At 43.2% G+C, this 15,374-nt stretch overlaps 1 protein-coding gene across 10 annotated transcripts in view; it reads left to right on the top strand.

Annotated features, from left to right (window-relative positions):
• TNIK (TRAF2 and NCK interacting kinase) overlaps positions 1 to 15,374 on the top strand; it is a 342,780-nt gene that overhangs the window by 239,008 nt on the left and 88,398 nt on the right. For 4 of the 10 annotated variants that reach the window (XM_077290529.1, XM_077290531.1, XM_077290534.1 and 1 more), the window contains exons 14-16: positions 2,486 to 2,572; positions 10,592 to 10,804; positions 12,933 to 13,322. In XM_077290529.1, the coding sequence (XP_077146644.1) occupies positions 2,486 to 2,572; positions 10,592 to 10,804; positions 12,933 to 13,322 (690 nt within the window). The remainder of the gene's footprint in view (positions 1 to 2,485; positions 2,573 to 10,591; positions 10,805 to 12,932; positions 13,323 to 15,374) is intronic. The other 6 variants (XM_077290535.1, XM_077290538.1, XM_077290532.1 and 3 more) reach the window with 3 other exon arrangements.

Raw genomic sequence — 15,374 nt, forward strand, 5'->3', positions numbered from 1 at the left:
AGGCTTCAGCGTTATTCTCAAAAACTACTTTTTTTTTTCTCAATACAAACATCATCATCTTTTTGAAGTAACTGATATGTTTTAAAAGTCACTTTTGGCATAGTCCCTGATAAGGTGATTGAAAACAAAATACAACCTGAATACAAAAATGTTGGACGCACACCCTTGGGTACATATTGAAAATACATAACAAATGCAAATGAGATAGAATCCTTCCAATAACATTTGTGCATTCTTAATGAACGTTAAATGTAGAACATACACAGAAAAGAATTCCACCAATCTCTGCCATGACATTCCCCTTTCCTGTATATTGTTACTGAAATATTGATTAAAAAATGCTATTTAGGAGACAAGACTATTTTTCTTTCTTCACATCACAATTTTGTGTCTGGCTGTAAGGCAATAGGCTGCGAAATGATGATTGTTCGCAGGGGTAAAAATATTGATAAACCTGCCCTCTTATCCTTTCCCCTTGTCTGTCTCAAGTGAAATTAACCTTTGTGGATGGACTGACTTTTCATAGCATGTAGAAAATCTTGCAGGTTGACAAACTTTGTGGTAATTGTTTTCTTTTCTTTTTGCGTCCTAGGTTTAGTATTCCTTTAGGGTATGTGCACACGTTCAGGTTTTTTCGAGATAAAAATGCTATAAAAACTCATTAAAAATGCATACATTATGCATCCTATCATTTAGAATGCATTCTGCATGTTTTGTGCACATGGTGCGTTTTTTCAAACGCATCGCGGAAAAAAAAAAAGCAGCATGTTCATTAATTTTGCGTTTTCTTCGTGTTTTTCCCGCTATTATATGCATTGGGAAAAAAGCACAAAAAAAGCATCAAAAACGCGGTAAAATCGCATGCAGATTTCTGGCAGAAATGTCCGGTTTTTGTCAGGAAAATTTCTGCCAGAAATCCTGACGTGTGCACATAGCCTTAAACATACAGATATTTGACACAAAAACAGTGATTGCATATCAAATAAAAAAAGATCCGATATATAAATACAAAATGTTTAAATCTGTCAAATGAGGTGAAGCTAGCACTTCTCTCCAGTTTTATTTGGGTAACTCGGTGCTTTCAGATCTCATAGGCCATGTACACATGTCCAGTTATTCTTCAGTTAGAATGGATCCAGCAGCAATCCGTTGATAGTTTTGCAGACACGACTGGAAAAACCTCTTTCAACTGGATCCTTTTTTTAACATTAAAGTCTGTGGAAAATGGATGCATTAAATAATTTTTTTCCAACGTTAAAAAGATCCATTTTTTGCTTACTTTACCAGTTTCAAGTAGATAAGTACATGAAAGTTCACATGTGCAGTAATATGTGTTAAATATTTATTTTTCCACTGCCAGAAAGCAAAAAATTGAACCTTTTCAAATAGAAAAACAGATGGCTATTTAAAGCGAACCTGTTATCAGGATTTTGTTAAGTAGACTAAAGACACTGTCAGGTTGGCACTATTATACTGATTAAAATGATACCTGGAGTGAAGAAATCCGTCTTGTGGTTTTTGTGTAATCAGTATTAGAAGTTTTCAGTTAATGAGATGCTCGGGGCGGGCATGTGGGCGGCTCTTTATGTGCTCTGGCCTTATTGTCATCTTTCTAGGCTCAAATGACAGGTCACTGACAGTGACTTGCCTCCTATTTTAAATATTGTGCCGACACATTTAATATTGTGGTCTTAAAAAAAAAAAAATTTACTTCAACAAAATGGTGCTGGCGGCGCATGCACAGTAGCATCTATCTGCAAGCAGTGCTCTCAATCTGTGCATGCGTCACCCACTGTGTATCAGGGACCAGTGCGGGAGCGATGCTATGGTACGTGGCAACCATTTTTTCTTCTTCTGGGCAGCACATGTGAAGATTGAGAGAATCACTTGCTGATAGATGCTACTGCGCATGCACCGCCATTTTCATGAAGCAAAATGTTTTTAGTTTTTTGAAGACTACTACATTACATGTGCAGGCGCAGTATTTAAAATAGGAGGCAGGTTACTGAAGGTTCAGTGACCTGTCATGTAAGCCCATAATGATTATGATGAGGCCAGAGCAACAAAAAAAGACAGAATAAACAAGAACCACAAGACGGATTTCTTCAGCCCAGGTATCATCATTTTAATCAGTGTAACGGCACCAACCTGACAATGCCTGTGGTTTACTTAGCAAAAATCCTGATGACCGGTTTGCTTTAATGGATCTATTTTCCATAGACTTCAATGTTTAAAAAAAAAAAAAAAAAAATGAACCAGTTAAAATAAGTTTTTTCAGGTGGACATAAATGTTGTGTCTGCGCAGCTTCTTGGTCAACGGATTGCTGCTGCTGGATGCGTTCTAACTCTGGATTACTGGACATGTGACCATAGCCTTAGCACGTTCACTAATTTGTATTGTTTCTCTTTGTGTGTTATCTAATGTCCTATTCCCCTATTCTTTAGCTTTCTCACTTCTTTCTCTTTCGAACACTGTCCCTACCAGGAGTACATCAGGCGACAGCTAGAGGAAGAGCAGAGGCAACTAGAGATCTTGCAGCAGCAATTACTGCAGGAACAAGCCCTGCTTCTGGTAATGGCCTGCCCCAGCATGTCCACTCCATCGTGTGTGCATGGCGGGAAGTGTTTGTCAATCATGCCACCCTCATGACATATTGCATGACATTTGTATGTTTTATGCCTGTAACGACGACACCCAACGTGCGATTACCAGGATAGTTTTTTGCTTAGTGGCAGCAGAAAATCTTATTGATCTTCACATAGAAATTGGTCAATTGGGAGCTAGTTTTGCAAATGTCCGGCAATGTTCCAATATGCAAACGGTTTGACTTAATAAAGAAACTGTAGAAATGTAGTAATCACGGCTAAAAAAAAATCTGCTTATGATAAGTAAATATTAATTTGTTTACTATACTTTGTTCAAATGGTTAAAGGTAATGTATCAGTAAGTGACATTATCCATATAAGAAGAGAAAATCTTAAAGCACCGCTCCAGCGTTTTGTTTTTTTAAATTTCGGCCCTGGAGTGATGTCACTAATCCTTGTGACCTGCCCCTAGTCTTATACTTTCCAGCCTCCATCTTCAGCTCTAACTGGTGCCATTCTAGCCGTGATCCGCCATCTTGTGACCTGCCATTTCTGACTGTCCAGAAGTCAGAGGTAATGGTCAAAAGCTCCCAATGAAAGTCTGAGGTCCTCATTCTGGCTCTCATAGATTTACACTGAGTAGTGACTTTCGGCTCCCCAGCAAACATTGGAGTGATCGGGCAGGTCACCACTTGCAGGAGATGACCAGAGCGACCCCGATAACAAAAGAAGATGGCGGCTGGTAAGTATGATACAAGGGGCAGGGAACCTTATATTAGTCATTCCTCTCCGGCAGTAAAATAATAATGTAAAGACACTGGAGTGGTGCTTATTCAATTTTTCACTCTGGCCACTAGAGCAGTCACAGTATACTGACATTTTTTTCCATAGCTCACTTTCCAACTTTGCTGTATAGACTGGGACAGATGATCAGAGTTATCTCATTACTATTGGAATGTGTGCAAGGTAATAATCGCCCTACCAAACTGCTGGAGACTTGTATGGGAAATGGAGGTGTTCCCCTTTTCCCAGACACTGATAATCTGTGACATTTCACTCTATAAGTTGACTCCAATTCATTTCAGCAGACATAAGGTTACTACAGACTTAACTTTTCTGAGACATGGCTATAATAGACATATACGGTAATTTACATAGTAAAAAAAAGAAAACAAAATACAGTTACATTAGAAAAAAAAAAACATTTCTCTTTGACTCCTTTAAATTTAATAAGTTAAACTGAAGTAAATAAGAACAGATTTAATGTCACGTGAAGAAGATGAAATGGCCGTACCCATGACAGTTACCCATTAGGCCAACGGCGTCCTCTTATTCCCATGTGCAATAAAGTAATGGCTGGTTTTCATTTTGACCTCGTCAGTCATTATTATTTATAACTTGACATTTCTGGAAACATTTGGGCTATCCCCACCCATTAGTTGGTCAGCGGATCCGGTCAAATATCGAATGTGTATGTTCAGCTGTAGAAAGATTTTCCGGATCTATTGACTTTGCATTTGTGTCTGCAGTGTCATGTCTTGACGCTTTCTGCTGCTGCAGACGCGGTAATGTAATAGATCAGCAGTGTCCTTCTTTTTGTCCAAATAGCAATTTGCACAAACTTTTCCTATACGATGGTTCAAGAACTTGGGCTACTTTTCCTGGCGTCTTCTTTCTCTTAAAGGGGCATTCCAATCTCCAAGATCCTGTCCCAATATGTAGTAGGTGTCCTAATAATAATAATATTAGATAATAACTCCAATTAGAAATGTAGTCTAGTTCTTCAGATTTGCTATGTTGCTTACCCCATGATGCAGGTATTGCAGTAGCTTAATTATCTATGGTTCTGACCACTCATATAGTGACAGCAGTAGCGTAGCTACTGGGGGGGCAGAGGGGGCCATCGCCCCGGGCCCTGTCACATGAAGGGACCCACTGGGAACCAGGGCCACTTCTGTGACGAGGCAGAGCACCGCATAGGAGCAGAGCAGTATAATGTCTGCTCCTATCTGACGGAGACTCTGCACGCTGCTAGCACAGTGGCCGGCTGCAGTCTCCCCCCTGCAGTGAATGGTTTTGCCCGTCTGACCTGAACATGAAGCTTTTCCCGGCGGCAGTTTTCTTCACTCTGTGCACGCTGGGATTGGCTCAGGCACGCTGGGTCCTAGTGCCCACCCTGCATTACACTACACTTCCTGGTCCTGCCTGCAAACTTCATCAGTAAGTGGTGATGGAACTTATTAGGTTTATTAAATTCAGGTATGTCACTGTGAGACCGTGGGGTATTGTGCGGGCTGAAAGTGGGTGAGGGGGGACAGGACACTGGGGGGTGAATGTGACTATGTGAGACCATGGGGGTATTGTGGGGGAGGGGAGACAGGACATTGGGGGGTGAATGTAAGACCATGGGGGTGTTGTGAGGGGAGAAGGTGGGTGAGGTGGGACAGGGCACTGAGGGGGTGGATGTGAGCTGATGGGGGTATTGGATACTGAAGTGGGGGAGGGGGGACAGGTCACTGGGGGCTGAATATTATAATGTTTTGTTATGATATTATATGTACTCCATCATGTAATATTTGCTGGCTGGAGATGGGGGGATGGTAGGGGGCTTTTGATACGTACCACCTAGGTCTTTTATGAGTATTAGTATAAGGAGCCGCATACAGTAACCAAGAGCTGCATCACATTTACAGCACCACTCCAGCATTATTTTTTATTTCATTGCTGGAGCGGTGCTGAAAATCCCCGTCCCCTGCCCCCTGTCTGATACTCACCTTCCGGCGTTTTCATCTGTTTTAGTCTCCGCTCGGCTCCGTCTCCTGCAGTTTGTGGCCTGTCCGAGGCTCCAGTGTTTCATGGAGCAGCGCAGAGGTCACTAATCAGTGTGAGTCTGTGGGAGCCTCGTTCTGGCCTCTTTCTCACTCTCAGGCTAAGTGCACACGGTGCGGATTAGCCGCTGCGGATCTGCAGCAGTTTTCCATCTGGTTTACAGTGCCATGTAAACCTATGGAAAACCAAATCCGCAGTGCCCATGGTGCGGAAAATACCGCACAGACGCTGCGTTTTATTTTCTGCAGCATGTCAATTCTATTTGCGGATTCCGCAGCGTTTTACACCTGCTCCTGTATAGGATTCTGCAGGTAGTAAAACACAGGTGAAATCTGCACAAAAAACACAGGAAATCCGCAGTAAATCAGCACAAATCCGCAACAAGTGCACATAGCCTCATAGTCTTACATTGAGCGCTTGTGACATAGCTTCTAACTTGTGGCCAGTCAGAAGCTGCGCTCACAAGTTTGAGCAGCGGCACTGCAGCAGTGCCACAAAATAGTGAATACGCCGGAGGATGAGTAAATGACCGGGGCAGCTGTGAGTCCATCATACTGTGTATGTGGGAGCTGCGGGTCCATCATACTGTGTATACGGGAGCTGCGGGCCCATCAAACTGTGTATAAGGGAGCTGCGGGCCCATCATACTGTGTATAAGGGAGCTGCGGGTCCATCATACTGTGTATAAGGGAGCTGCGGGCCAATCATACTGTGTATAAGGGAGCTGTGAGTCCATCATACTGTGTATAAGGGAGCTGCGGGCCCATCATACTGTGTATAAGGGAGCTGCGGGCCCATCATACTGTGTATAAAGGAGCTGCGGGCCAATCATACTGTGTATAAGGGAGCTGCGGGCCCATCATACTGTGTATAAGGGAGCTGTGAGTCCATCATACTGTGTATAAGGGAGCTGCGGGTCCATCATACTGTGTATAAGGGAGCTGCGGGCCCATCATACTGTGTATAAGGGAGCAGTGAGTCCATCATACTGTGTATAAGGGAGCTGCAGGTCCATCATACTGTGTATAAGGGAGCTGCGGGCACATCATACTGTGTATACGGGAGCTGCAGGTCCATCATACTGTGTATAAGGGAGCTGCGGGCACATCATACTGTGTATAAGGGAGCTGTGAGTCCATCATACTGTGTATAAGGGAGCTGCAGGTCCATCATACTGTGTATAAGGGAGCTGCGGGCACATCATACTGTGTATAAGGGAGCTGTGAGTCCATCATACTGTGTATAAGGGAGCTGCAGGTCCATCATACTGTGTATAAGGGAGCTGCGGGCACATCATACTGTGTATAAGGGAGCTGTGAGTCCATCATACTGTGTATAAGGGAGCTGCGGGCCCATCATACTGTGTATAAGGGAGCTGCGGGCCCATCATACTGTGTATAAGGGAGCTGCGGGCCAATCATACTGTGTATAAGGGAACTGCGGGCCCATCATACTGTGTATAAGGGAGCTGTGCACCCATCATACTGTGTATACAAGAGCTGCGGGCCCATCATACTGTGTATAAGGGAGCTGCGGGCCCATCATACTGTGTATAAGGGAGCTGTGAGTCCATCATACTGTGTATAAGGGAGCTGCTGGCCCATCATACTGTGTATAAGGGAGCTGCGGGCCAATCATACTGTGTATAAGGGAGCTGCGGGCCCATCATACTGTGTATAAGGGAGCTGTGGGCCCATCATACTGTGTATAAGGGAGCTGCGGGCCCATCATACTGTGTATAAGGGAGCTGTGCACACATCATACTGTGCATAAGGGAGCTGTGGGCCCATCATACTGTGCATAAGGGAGCTGCGGGCCCATCATACTGTGTATAAGGGAGCTGTGAGCCCATCATACTGTGTATACGAGAGCTGCGGGCCCATTATACTGTGTATAAGGGAGCTTGCGGGCCCATCATACTGTGTATAAGGGAGCTGTGGGCCCATCATACTAGGTATAAGGGAGCTGCACACACATCATACTGTGTATAAGGAAGCTGTGAGTCCATCATACTGTGTATACGGGAGCTGGGGGTCCATCATACTGTGTGTAAGGGAGCTGGGGGTCCATCATACTGTGTATACGGGAGCTGTGGGCCCATCATACTAGGTATAAGGGAGCTGCGCACACATCATACTGTGTATAAGGAAGCTGTGAGTCCATCATACTGTGTATACGGGAGCTGGGGGTCCATCATACTGTGTGTAAGGGAGCTGGGGGTCCATCATACTGTGTATACGGGAGCTGCGGGCCCATCATACTGTGTATAAGGGAGCTGCGGGCCCATCATACTATGTATAAGGGAGCTGTGAGGGACATCATACTGTGTATAAGGGAGCTGTGCACACATCATACTGTGTATACGGGAGCTGCAGGCCAATCATACTATGTATAAGGGAGCTGCGGGCCCATCATACTGTGTATATGGGAGCTGCGGGCCAATCATACTGTGTATAAGGGAGCTGCAGGCAAATCATACTATGTATAAGGGAGCTGCGGGTCCATCATACTGTGTATAAGGGAGCTGTGCACACATCATACTGTGTATACGGGAGCTGCTGGCCCATCATACTGTGTATAAGGGAGCTGCAGACAAATCATACTATGTATAAGGGAGCTGCGGGTCCATCATACTGTGTATAAGGGAGCTGCGGGTCCATCATACTGTGTATAAGGGAGCTGCGGGCTCATCATACTGTGTATACGGGAGCTGCAGGTCCATCATACTGTGAATACGGGAGCTGCGGGTCCATCATACTGTGTATACGGGAGCTGCGGGTCCATCATACTGTGTATACGGGAGCTGCGGGTCCATCATACTGTGTATAAGGGAGCTGCGGGCCCATCACACTGTGTATAAGGGAGCTGCGGGCCCATCACACTGTGTATAAGGGAGCTGCGGGCCCATCATACTGTGTATAAGGGAGCTGCAGGCCCATCACACTGTGTATAAAGAAGCTGCGGGCCAATCATACTGTGTATAAGGGAGCTGCGGGCCCATCACACTGTATAAAGAAGCTGCGGGCCAATCATACTGTGATAAGGGAGCTGCGGGCCCATCACACTGTGTATAAGGAAGCTGCGGGCTCATCATACTGTGATAAGGGAGCTGCGGGCCCATCATACTGTGTATAAGGGAGCTGCGAGTCCATCATACTGTGTATAAGGAAGCTGTGCACACATCATACTGTGTATATGGAAGCTGTGGGTCCATCATACTGTGTATAAGGGAGCTACAAGCCCATCATACTGTGTATAAGGGAGCTGCGAGCCCATCATACTGTGTATAAGGGAGCTGTGAGCCCATCATACTGTGTATAAAGGAGCTGTGAGCCCATCATACTTTGTATAAGGGAGCTGTGGGCCCATCATACTGTGTATAAGGAAGCTGTGGGCCCATCATACTGTGTACAGGGGAACTGTGGGGGACATCATACTGTTTGATGGGAGCTGCCGGCCCATCATACTGTGTATAGGGAACTGCGAAGGCATATTGTGCATATGGGAGCTGTTGGCCCGTTACACTGTATATAGGGGAGCTCTGGGGGGCATTATACTTTCTATAGTGGAGTTCTGTCAGCATTATACTGTGTATAGGGGAGCATTGGGCTCATATTATCTATAGGGGAGCAGTGGGAACATCATACTGTGTAAAGGGGAGCAGTGGGAATATCATACGGTGTATAGGGGAGTTATAGAATCATCATACTGTAAATAGGGAAGCTTTAAGCTCACCATACTGTGTATAATGGAGCAGTACATGGGGGAACTTAGGGGACATTATTAAATGTTAAGTGGGCACTTAAGCATTATTGTTATAGGGGCACTCAGAGTATTGTGACCATCAAAGTTGCATATGGTCACAATATGGCTGTAAAGTCAATGTTCATTTTTGTATAAAGATTTATTTTCAATAACAGTAGGGTCATATTCTGAGGTTCCCCTATATTCAGAACTAGAGTGCGCAACCGTAGCTGTAATCCGGGTTAGCTGGTTAGGGGCCACTCAGATGTTTCGCCCCCCCTAAGTTGAAACCCTAGCTACGCCTCTGCGTGACAGTTAGTTAGGTGTTAGTGGTCATGCCTAAGCTACTGCAATGCCGGCACAGGAAATAAGCAACATAGCGAATCAGAAGAACTATACTACATTTCTAATTGGAGGTATTTGCTAATATTATTATTACATGTACTACATATTGGGATAGGATCTTGAAGTTGACAATTGCTCTTTAACTTACTGTTGAATACCCGGTTAGGCTGCTTTCACACTAGCGTCGTACGATGCACGTCGCAATGCGTAGTTTTGGAGAAAAAACGCATCCTGCAAAATTGCCCGCAGGATGCGGTTTTTCTCCATAGACTAGCATTAGTGACTCATTGCGACGGATTGCCACACGTTGCATCCGTCGTGCGACGGATGCGTCGTGTTGTCGGACCGTCGGCACAAAAAAAGTTACATGTAACATTTTTTTGGGCGTCGTGTCCGCCATTTCCGACTGCGCATGCGCGGCCAGAACTCCGCCCCCTCCTCCCCGGACATCACAATGGGGCAGCGGATGCGTTGTAAAACTGCATCCGCTGCCCCTGTTGTGTTTTTTTTCAAAGTATGCGTCGGTGCGTCGTACGACGCTAGTGTGAAAGTAGCCTTAAGCATATGATATATTTCTAACTAATAATGTGTATAACCCTATTTTTGTATGAGGCATTGTTCACAGGCTGCTTTTCTTTTTTTGGCCCTGTGCTTTCCATCTGCTTAGAAGTAATATAATTTTTACATGTGGAATAATATCCTTTAATGACCAGTCATTGTGGACTCCCCCCTATGACTAGAGTGACCAGGCCCTGACCCCATTTTTTATGTCATTTTTTCGCTGAAAGTAGTAAGTTTTAGTTTTTGATAACCGGTCCCACTTAGCGGTCTCAGCGACTTTCAGGGTTATTAGAAGTTGATTGTAAATTGATTGCTGCATGTTTTTCTTTTTTTGCAAATTAGAAGTGTCTTCCATGATGAGCTAATATGCGTAAATCACCTCCACTATATAACACCCATTATTAGGGCATTGAATGTTCGCTCACCCCTTGCAGACATCATTCATACCCCGGCTGGACGTTCCTCCATATTCTACGTTCTCATCGTCTCCTGTGTAACTTGTTTTACTTTGTCATTTTTCTTAAAGGAATATAAGCGCAAACAGCTAGAAGAGCAAAGGCAAGCGGAAAGATTACAGCGGCAGCTGCAGCAGGAGCGGGATTATTTAGTCTCTCTGCAACAGCAGCAACAACAGCAACAGCAGCAACGTCAACAGGAGCAAAGACCGCCTGATAAGAAGCCCCTATATCATTACAAGGAGGGGCTGAACCCTGCAGACAAACCAGCCTGGGCTAAAGAGGTATGGTGCCTGGATTGCATAGAAAGTGCTTCCGTTCCCGAATGTTTGGATAGGGTCAGCAACTTTTTGAATTTTTATTTATGGCTATTCTGTGAGGTTTATACTTTTAATGTTCTTTTGGATCATTTGCCATTTTCCTTGTTTGAGAGTCAGTGTCACACTATGAGCTAGCTCACATTTTATATTAAGTAGTTTCTGCATAATACATAATTTCCATATTTTGGACCCAACTTCCTTTGACTTTTCCCACAAAATATCTCTCTTTAATAGCAAAGACTATTATTTTATCAAAGAAGGGTCATCCACAACAGTCTGATCACTGATGGTACAACTTTCCGCTCCATTGATGACTAGTACGTTATGAGGGAACCTTGTGGCAAGTGTGTCGTTGCCACCACATGAGTAATGGAGCTTTACTCCGTTTTCCTCGACTCATCCAGATCAAGATGTTTCTTTCTATTTGTTGTGGGTAACAGATGAGGGTCCGGATCAGGGAACCCACATCTACTAACTCAGAATTCCATAATAGTGATCTAAATAATAATAATGAAAAAGGCATTATTTATGCGCTCACCTGAAAATCGTATTGTGGTTGAACAATCTCACACAATTTACAGCAATACTGTGAAACTCACTCCCCAGTTCAACCCGAGTGGCTCTATCCTCACACTTTTAAATTGATATGTCAGCTCTTGTCATTTTTTTTTTTTAGTAAAAACTTGAATTGCCCATTAAAGGGGTTTTCCTGGCACACAGCTTATTAAAACATTTTAAAGCCTATAAGAAATTAAGAAACTTCATAATTTACTTGCTGTTAAAATTCTGCTCTCTTCCGGAGCCGTCAAATGACTGCATTCAGGAGACAGGACTTAGCCAGCACCTTTGAGAGCAGTGTATTCTAAATAGTAATGTAATGGAAGAAGTGGTGGTGAGTCATCCTTGAGTGACAGGAGATGTGTACAGGGTGGGAGCAGAAGCAAAATGCCGGTTCCACAGATCTATCAGTTATATGGCTCTTTGCTCTCCTGCAAATATACCGTATATTAGCATGTGAAAACTAAAAAAATAATGGGAGTGTTAGGAGAAAGAAATAGTGGGCATCGAGTTATCCATCTTGAGACTGTGTAGAAGTCTCAGGATGGTGATATCTGGGTGGAGTGGGTGATCACTGAAGCTGGGAGTTGAGTGAGCTGTGTGACATATTCTTCTCGCAGAAAAAAATTGAGCCCATCATTTCTTGGGAGATCTAGTCTAGAGGAACAGAGGGAGAATTTAGGTTGTAAACAATAACAGACAACAAAGATGGTTGCAGGGAGCGAAAAAGAAAAATGCAGGTAAAATGAAGGTCATAAGGTCATTTAAAGACTCGTTACAGGGACAGCTGGATCTTCTTTTTTTGGGTGTGCCTGGAAAACCTCTTCATATAACAATTGTGTTGTTCCTCTCTTGTTGTTGTTTGTTGTTGTTGAATATCGATGAATAAATTGACAACTGGTGTTACCGGGTGGGGGTGTCTCGCCACTGTCTGACATTGGCATCAATGTGTAGGGACACATGCCCTATTAAATCCCAGTTGTCAATTATTCATAATTTTACAGTAGTAATATTAATCAGACTGATGCCACATACGGTTATCAGAAAGGATGAGCTCAGAATGTATATTGAATGCAAGTCGTTACTAAAATACACATGGAGCTCTTCTTTACAATAGATTAAATGTTTTGTTTTTTTCTTCACATCATTAGAGTTGCCTTATTAGTATATTGTTTTTGCAGTGCCTCAAGCTCAATGAAATTAAGAGCAGTATTTAGCAATCATTATTGGTCAGCCATGCTTCTTTTTAAACCTTTTTATTATTTTTTGCTTATTCTTTGAAAACCAGAGATTACCTACTAAATCGCTAGTTAGTTACCTAGTAACCCCAGCCTAACATGTCTGCAATAGGATTTGCATGTTACAAGAAACCATCGCTAACAGAAACTCAGCCAAGTAAAAGTAACATACAAATACATTGTATGCCATTAAGGAATGTGATGTGCATGCTCCATTAAATTATCTAATTTGTCATTGTGAGTTTTTCTTTTATGTCGTGTTGTAATAGTATAACTTTGTGTGATCCCACTCCCAGGTTCAACAGCGATCTCTTAGTAATTCGCCTGTTCTTCCAGCTAAGCAGCAGCACCCTTCTGTTCTCGAGCAGCAGGTGCCCCTGGTAACCAAAGATGCATCTACTAGTTGGCAGCCCTCTACTAGGCCAAATTCTCAGAACCTGCAAGCATCAGGTCGTGTGAAAATGGACAACTTAGCTCCATCCATGATATTGCCTTCAATTCAGATTTCCAAATCAGGGCCCTGGTCACAAGCAACACAGAATGACGTGCAATCTCTAGATGATGAAGTGAGATTCTTACTCCAAGTGAACTCACAAGAAAATGAACCAGGGAGGAAGTCAGTGACATCCCTTAAAGGGTCCCGATCACAAGGATGTAGTCCTGCCCGGGACACGGGATTTACCAAGGTCATGAGAGTTTCAATTCTTTACCAAAACATACGTGCATGAACCATTGACCAGGCATCTGTGAAGGCACATGGGATATAGTCACAAGCTTTTCTTGTGTAACTTCTTGGGCGGACAGGTCATGCATGAATAGTGTACATCTTGGGAGTCTTTCTACTACAAGACATCTAAAAAATGTCATACCTGCTGTTAAAAGCATGTATTAACCTCATGTTATCACTGGCTGTGGTGGCTTCAAGATCAACTTAATCCCTATAGTGATTTGTAGCATCAAGTCCTAACATGTCCCTTGGAGGCAGTTACTTTCCTCCATCTTTGTACTAGCGCTTACTAACCACTGTCTTTGTCCGTCTGCCCCCTCCTTGTTGTGTTGACTTGCTCATCATCGGCTTCCAGTTTGTTTCCTATTCTCTGTACAGTTTCACTATGACTCCTATGTATGCATATTTTGGCAGTATGGGCGCTGACATTTTCAAGCTCACTTTTTATCTTTGGACCTTACTGTCAACTAAATTATAGGGATTAATTATGTAATATTAATCATAGAAAAAAATAAATATATAAAAGTCTCAACACAAGTTACTACCCTAACGATCAGCAATATTTTCTAAAGTGCCCGGGTTTTAGAAGAATGTCTCTTTCATTAACCAAGTGCTAAAGCTATTGTCTGATGAAGGCAGCAAGTTTTCAAAAAGACGCTCGCACAGCGATCAGCTGATCGCCATATGTCCGGCTTTCGTCGCTCTTGGTAGTCTGATGTCATCAGAGGCGGAATCTGTGGACACCATTACATTTCCAGTCGCTGTAGGGAAAATGTGGCAAAACATGTCACCTGTTAAAATGGTGGAACTATCTTTTAATCTGTTACGTCTAGCAATAAAGACAATTTCAATAACCATTGGAAACATCTAACCACTGGCCTCTTTTCAGTAATCATGGTATATATTTGGCCCCACAATCCATGTACAGTTGTGCTCAAAAGTTTACATACACCTGCAGAATCTTTGCTTTCTTGGCCTTTTTTCAATATGAATGATAATACCAACATTTTTTCTTCACTCATGGTTAGTGGTTGGCTGTGTGGTTTCTCTTTTTAAATCATAATGACAACCTAAAACATCCAAATGACCCTGATCTAAAGTTTACATACCCATTTCATAATACCATGTATTGCCCTCTCTAACATCAATGACAGCTTGAAGTCTTTTGTGGATGAGGTTCTTTATTTTCTCAGATGGTAAAGCTGTCCACTCTTCTTGGCAAAAAGCCTCCAGTTCCTGTAAATTCCTGGGCTGACTAGCATGAACTGCGCGCTTGAGATCTCGAACCCTTCACTTTGTTCTGCTGTAGCCAATGACAGGTCGACTTGGCCTTGTGTTTTGGATCATTGTCATGTTGGAACGTCCAAGTACTTCCCATGCACAGCTTCCGGGCTGATGAATGTAAATTTGCCTCCAGTATTTGCTGATAACATGCTGCATTCATCTTTCCTTCAACTTTGACCAAGTTTCCTGTGCCTTTGTAGCTCACACATCCCAAAAACATCAGCGATCCACCTTTGTGCTTTACAGTAGGAATTGTGTTCCTTTCATCATAGGCCTTGTTGACGTCTCTCCAAATGTAACGTTTATAGTTGTGGACAAAAAGTTAAATTTTGGTCTCCTCACTCCAACTTACCTTGTTTCAGAAGTTTTGAGGCTTGTCTCTGTTCTGTTTTGCCTATTGTAGGCGTGATACTTAGTGGCATTTACGCACTAATGGCTTTCTTCTGATGACTCGACCATGCAGCCAGTTTTTCTTCAAGTGCCTTCTTATTATGCATCTTGAAACAGCAACACCGTTAGTTTCAGAGAGTCCTGTATTTCAGCTAATGTTATTTGAGGGTTTTTCTTTGCATCCTGAACAATTTTCCTGGCAGTTGTGGATGACATTTTTGTTGGTCTACCTGACCGTGGTTTTGCTTTTACAGAGCCCCTGATTTTTCATTTGTTAATCACAGTTTAAACGCTGCTGACTGTCATTATCAATTTCTTGGATATGTTTTTGTATCCC

Source organism: Ranitomeya variabilis, chromosome 2 (genome assembly GCF_051348905.1).
Source record: "Ranitomeya variabilis isolate aRanVar5 chromosome 2, aRanVar5.hap1, whole genome shotgun sequence".
Taxonomy (NCBI): domain Eukaryota; kingdom Metazoa; phylum Chordata; class Amphibia; order Anura; family Dendrobatidae; genus Ranitomeya; species Ranitomeya variabilis.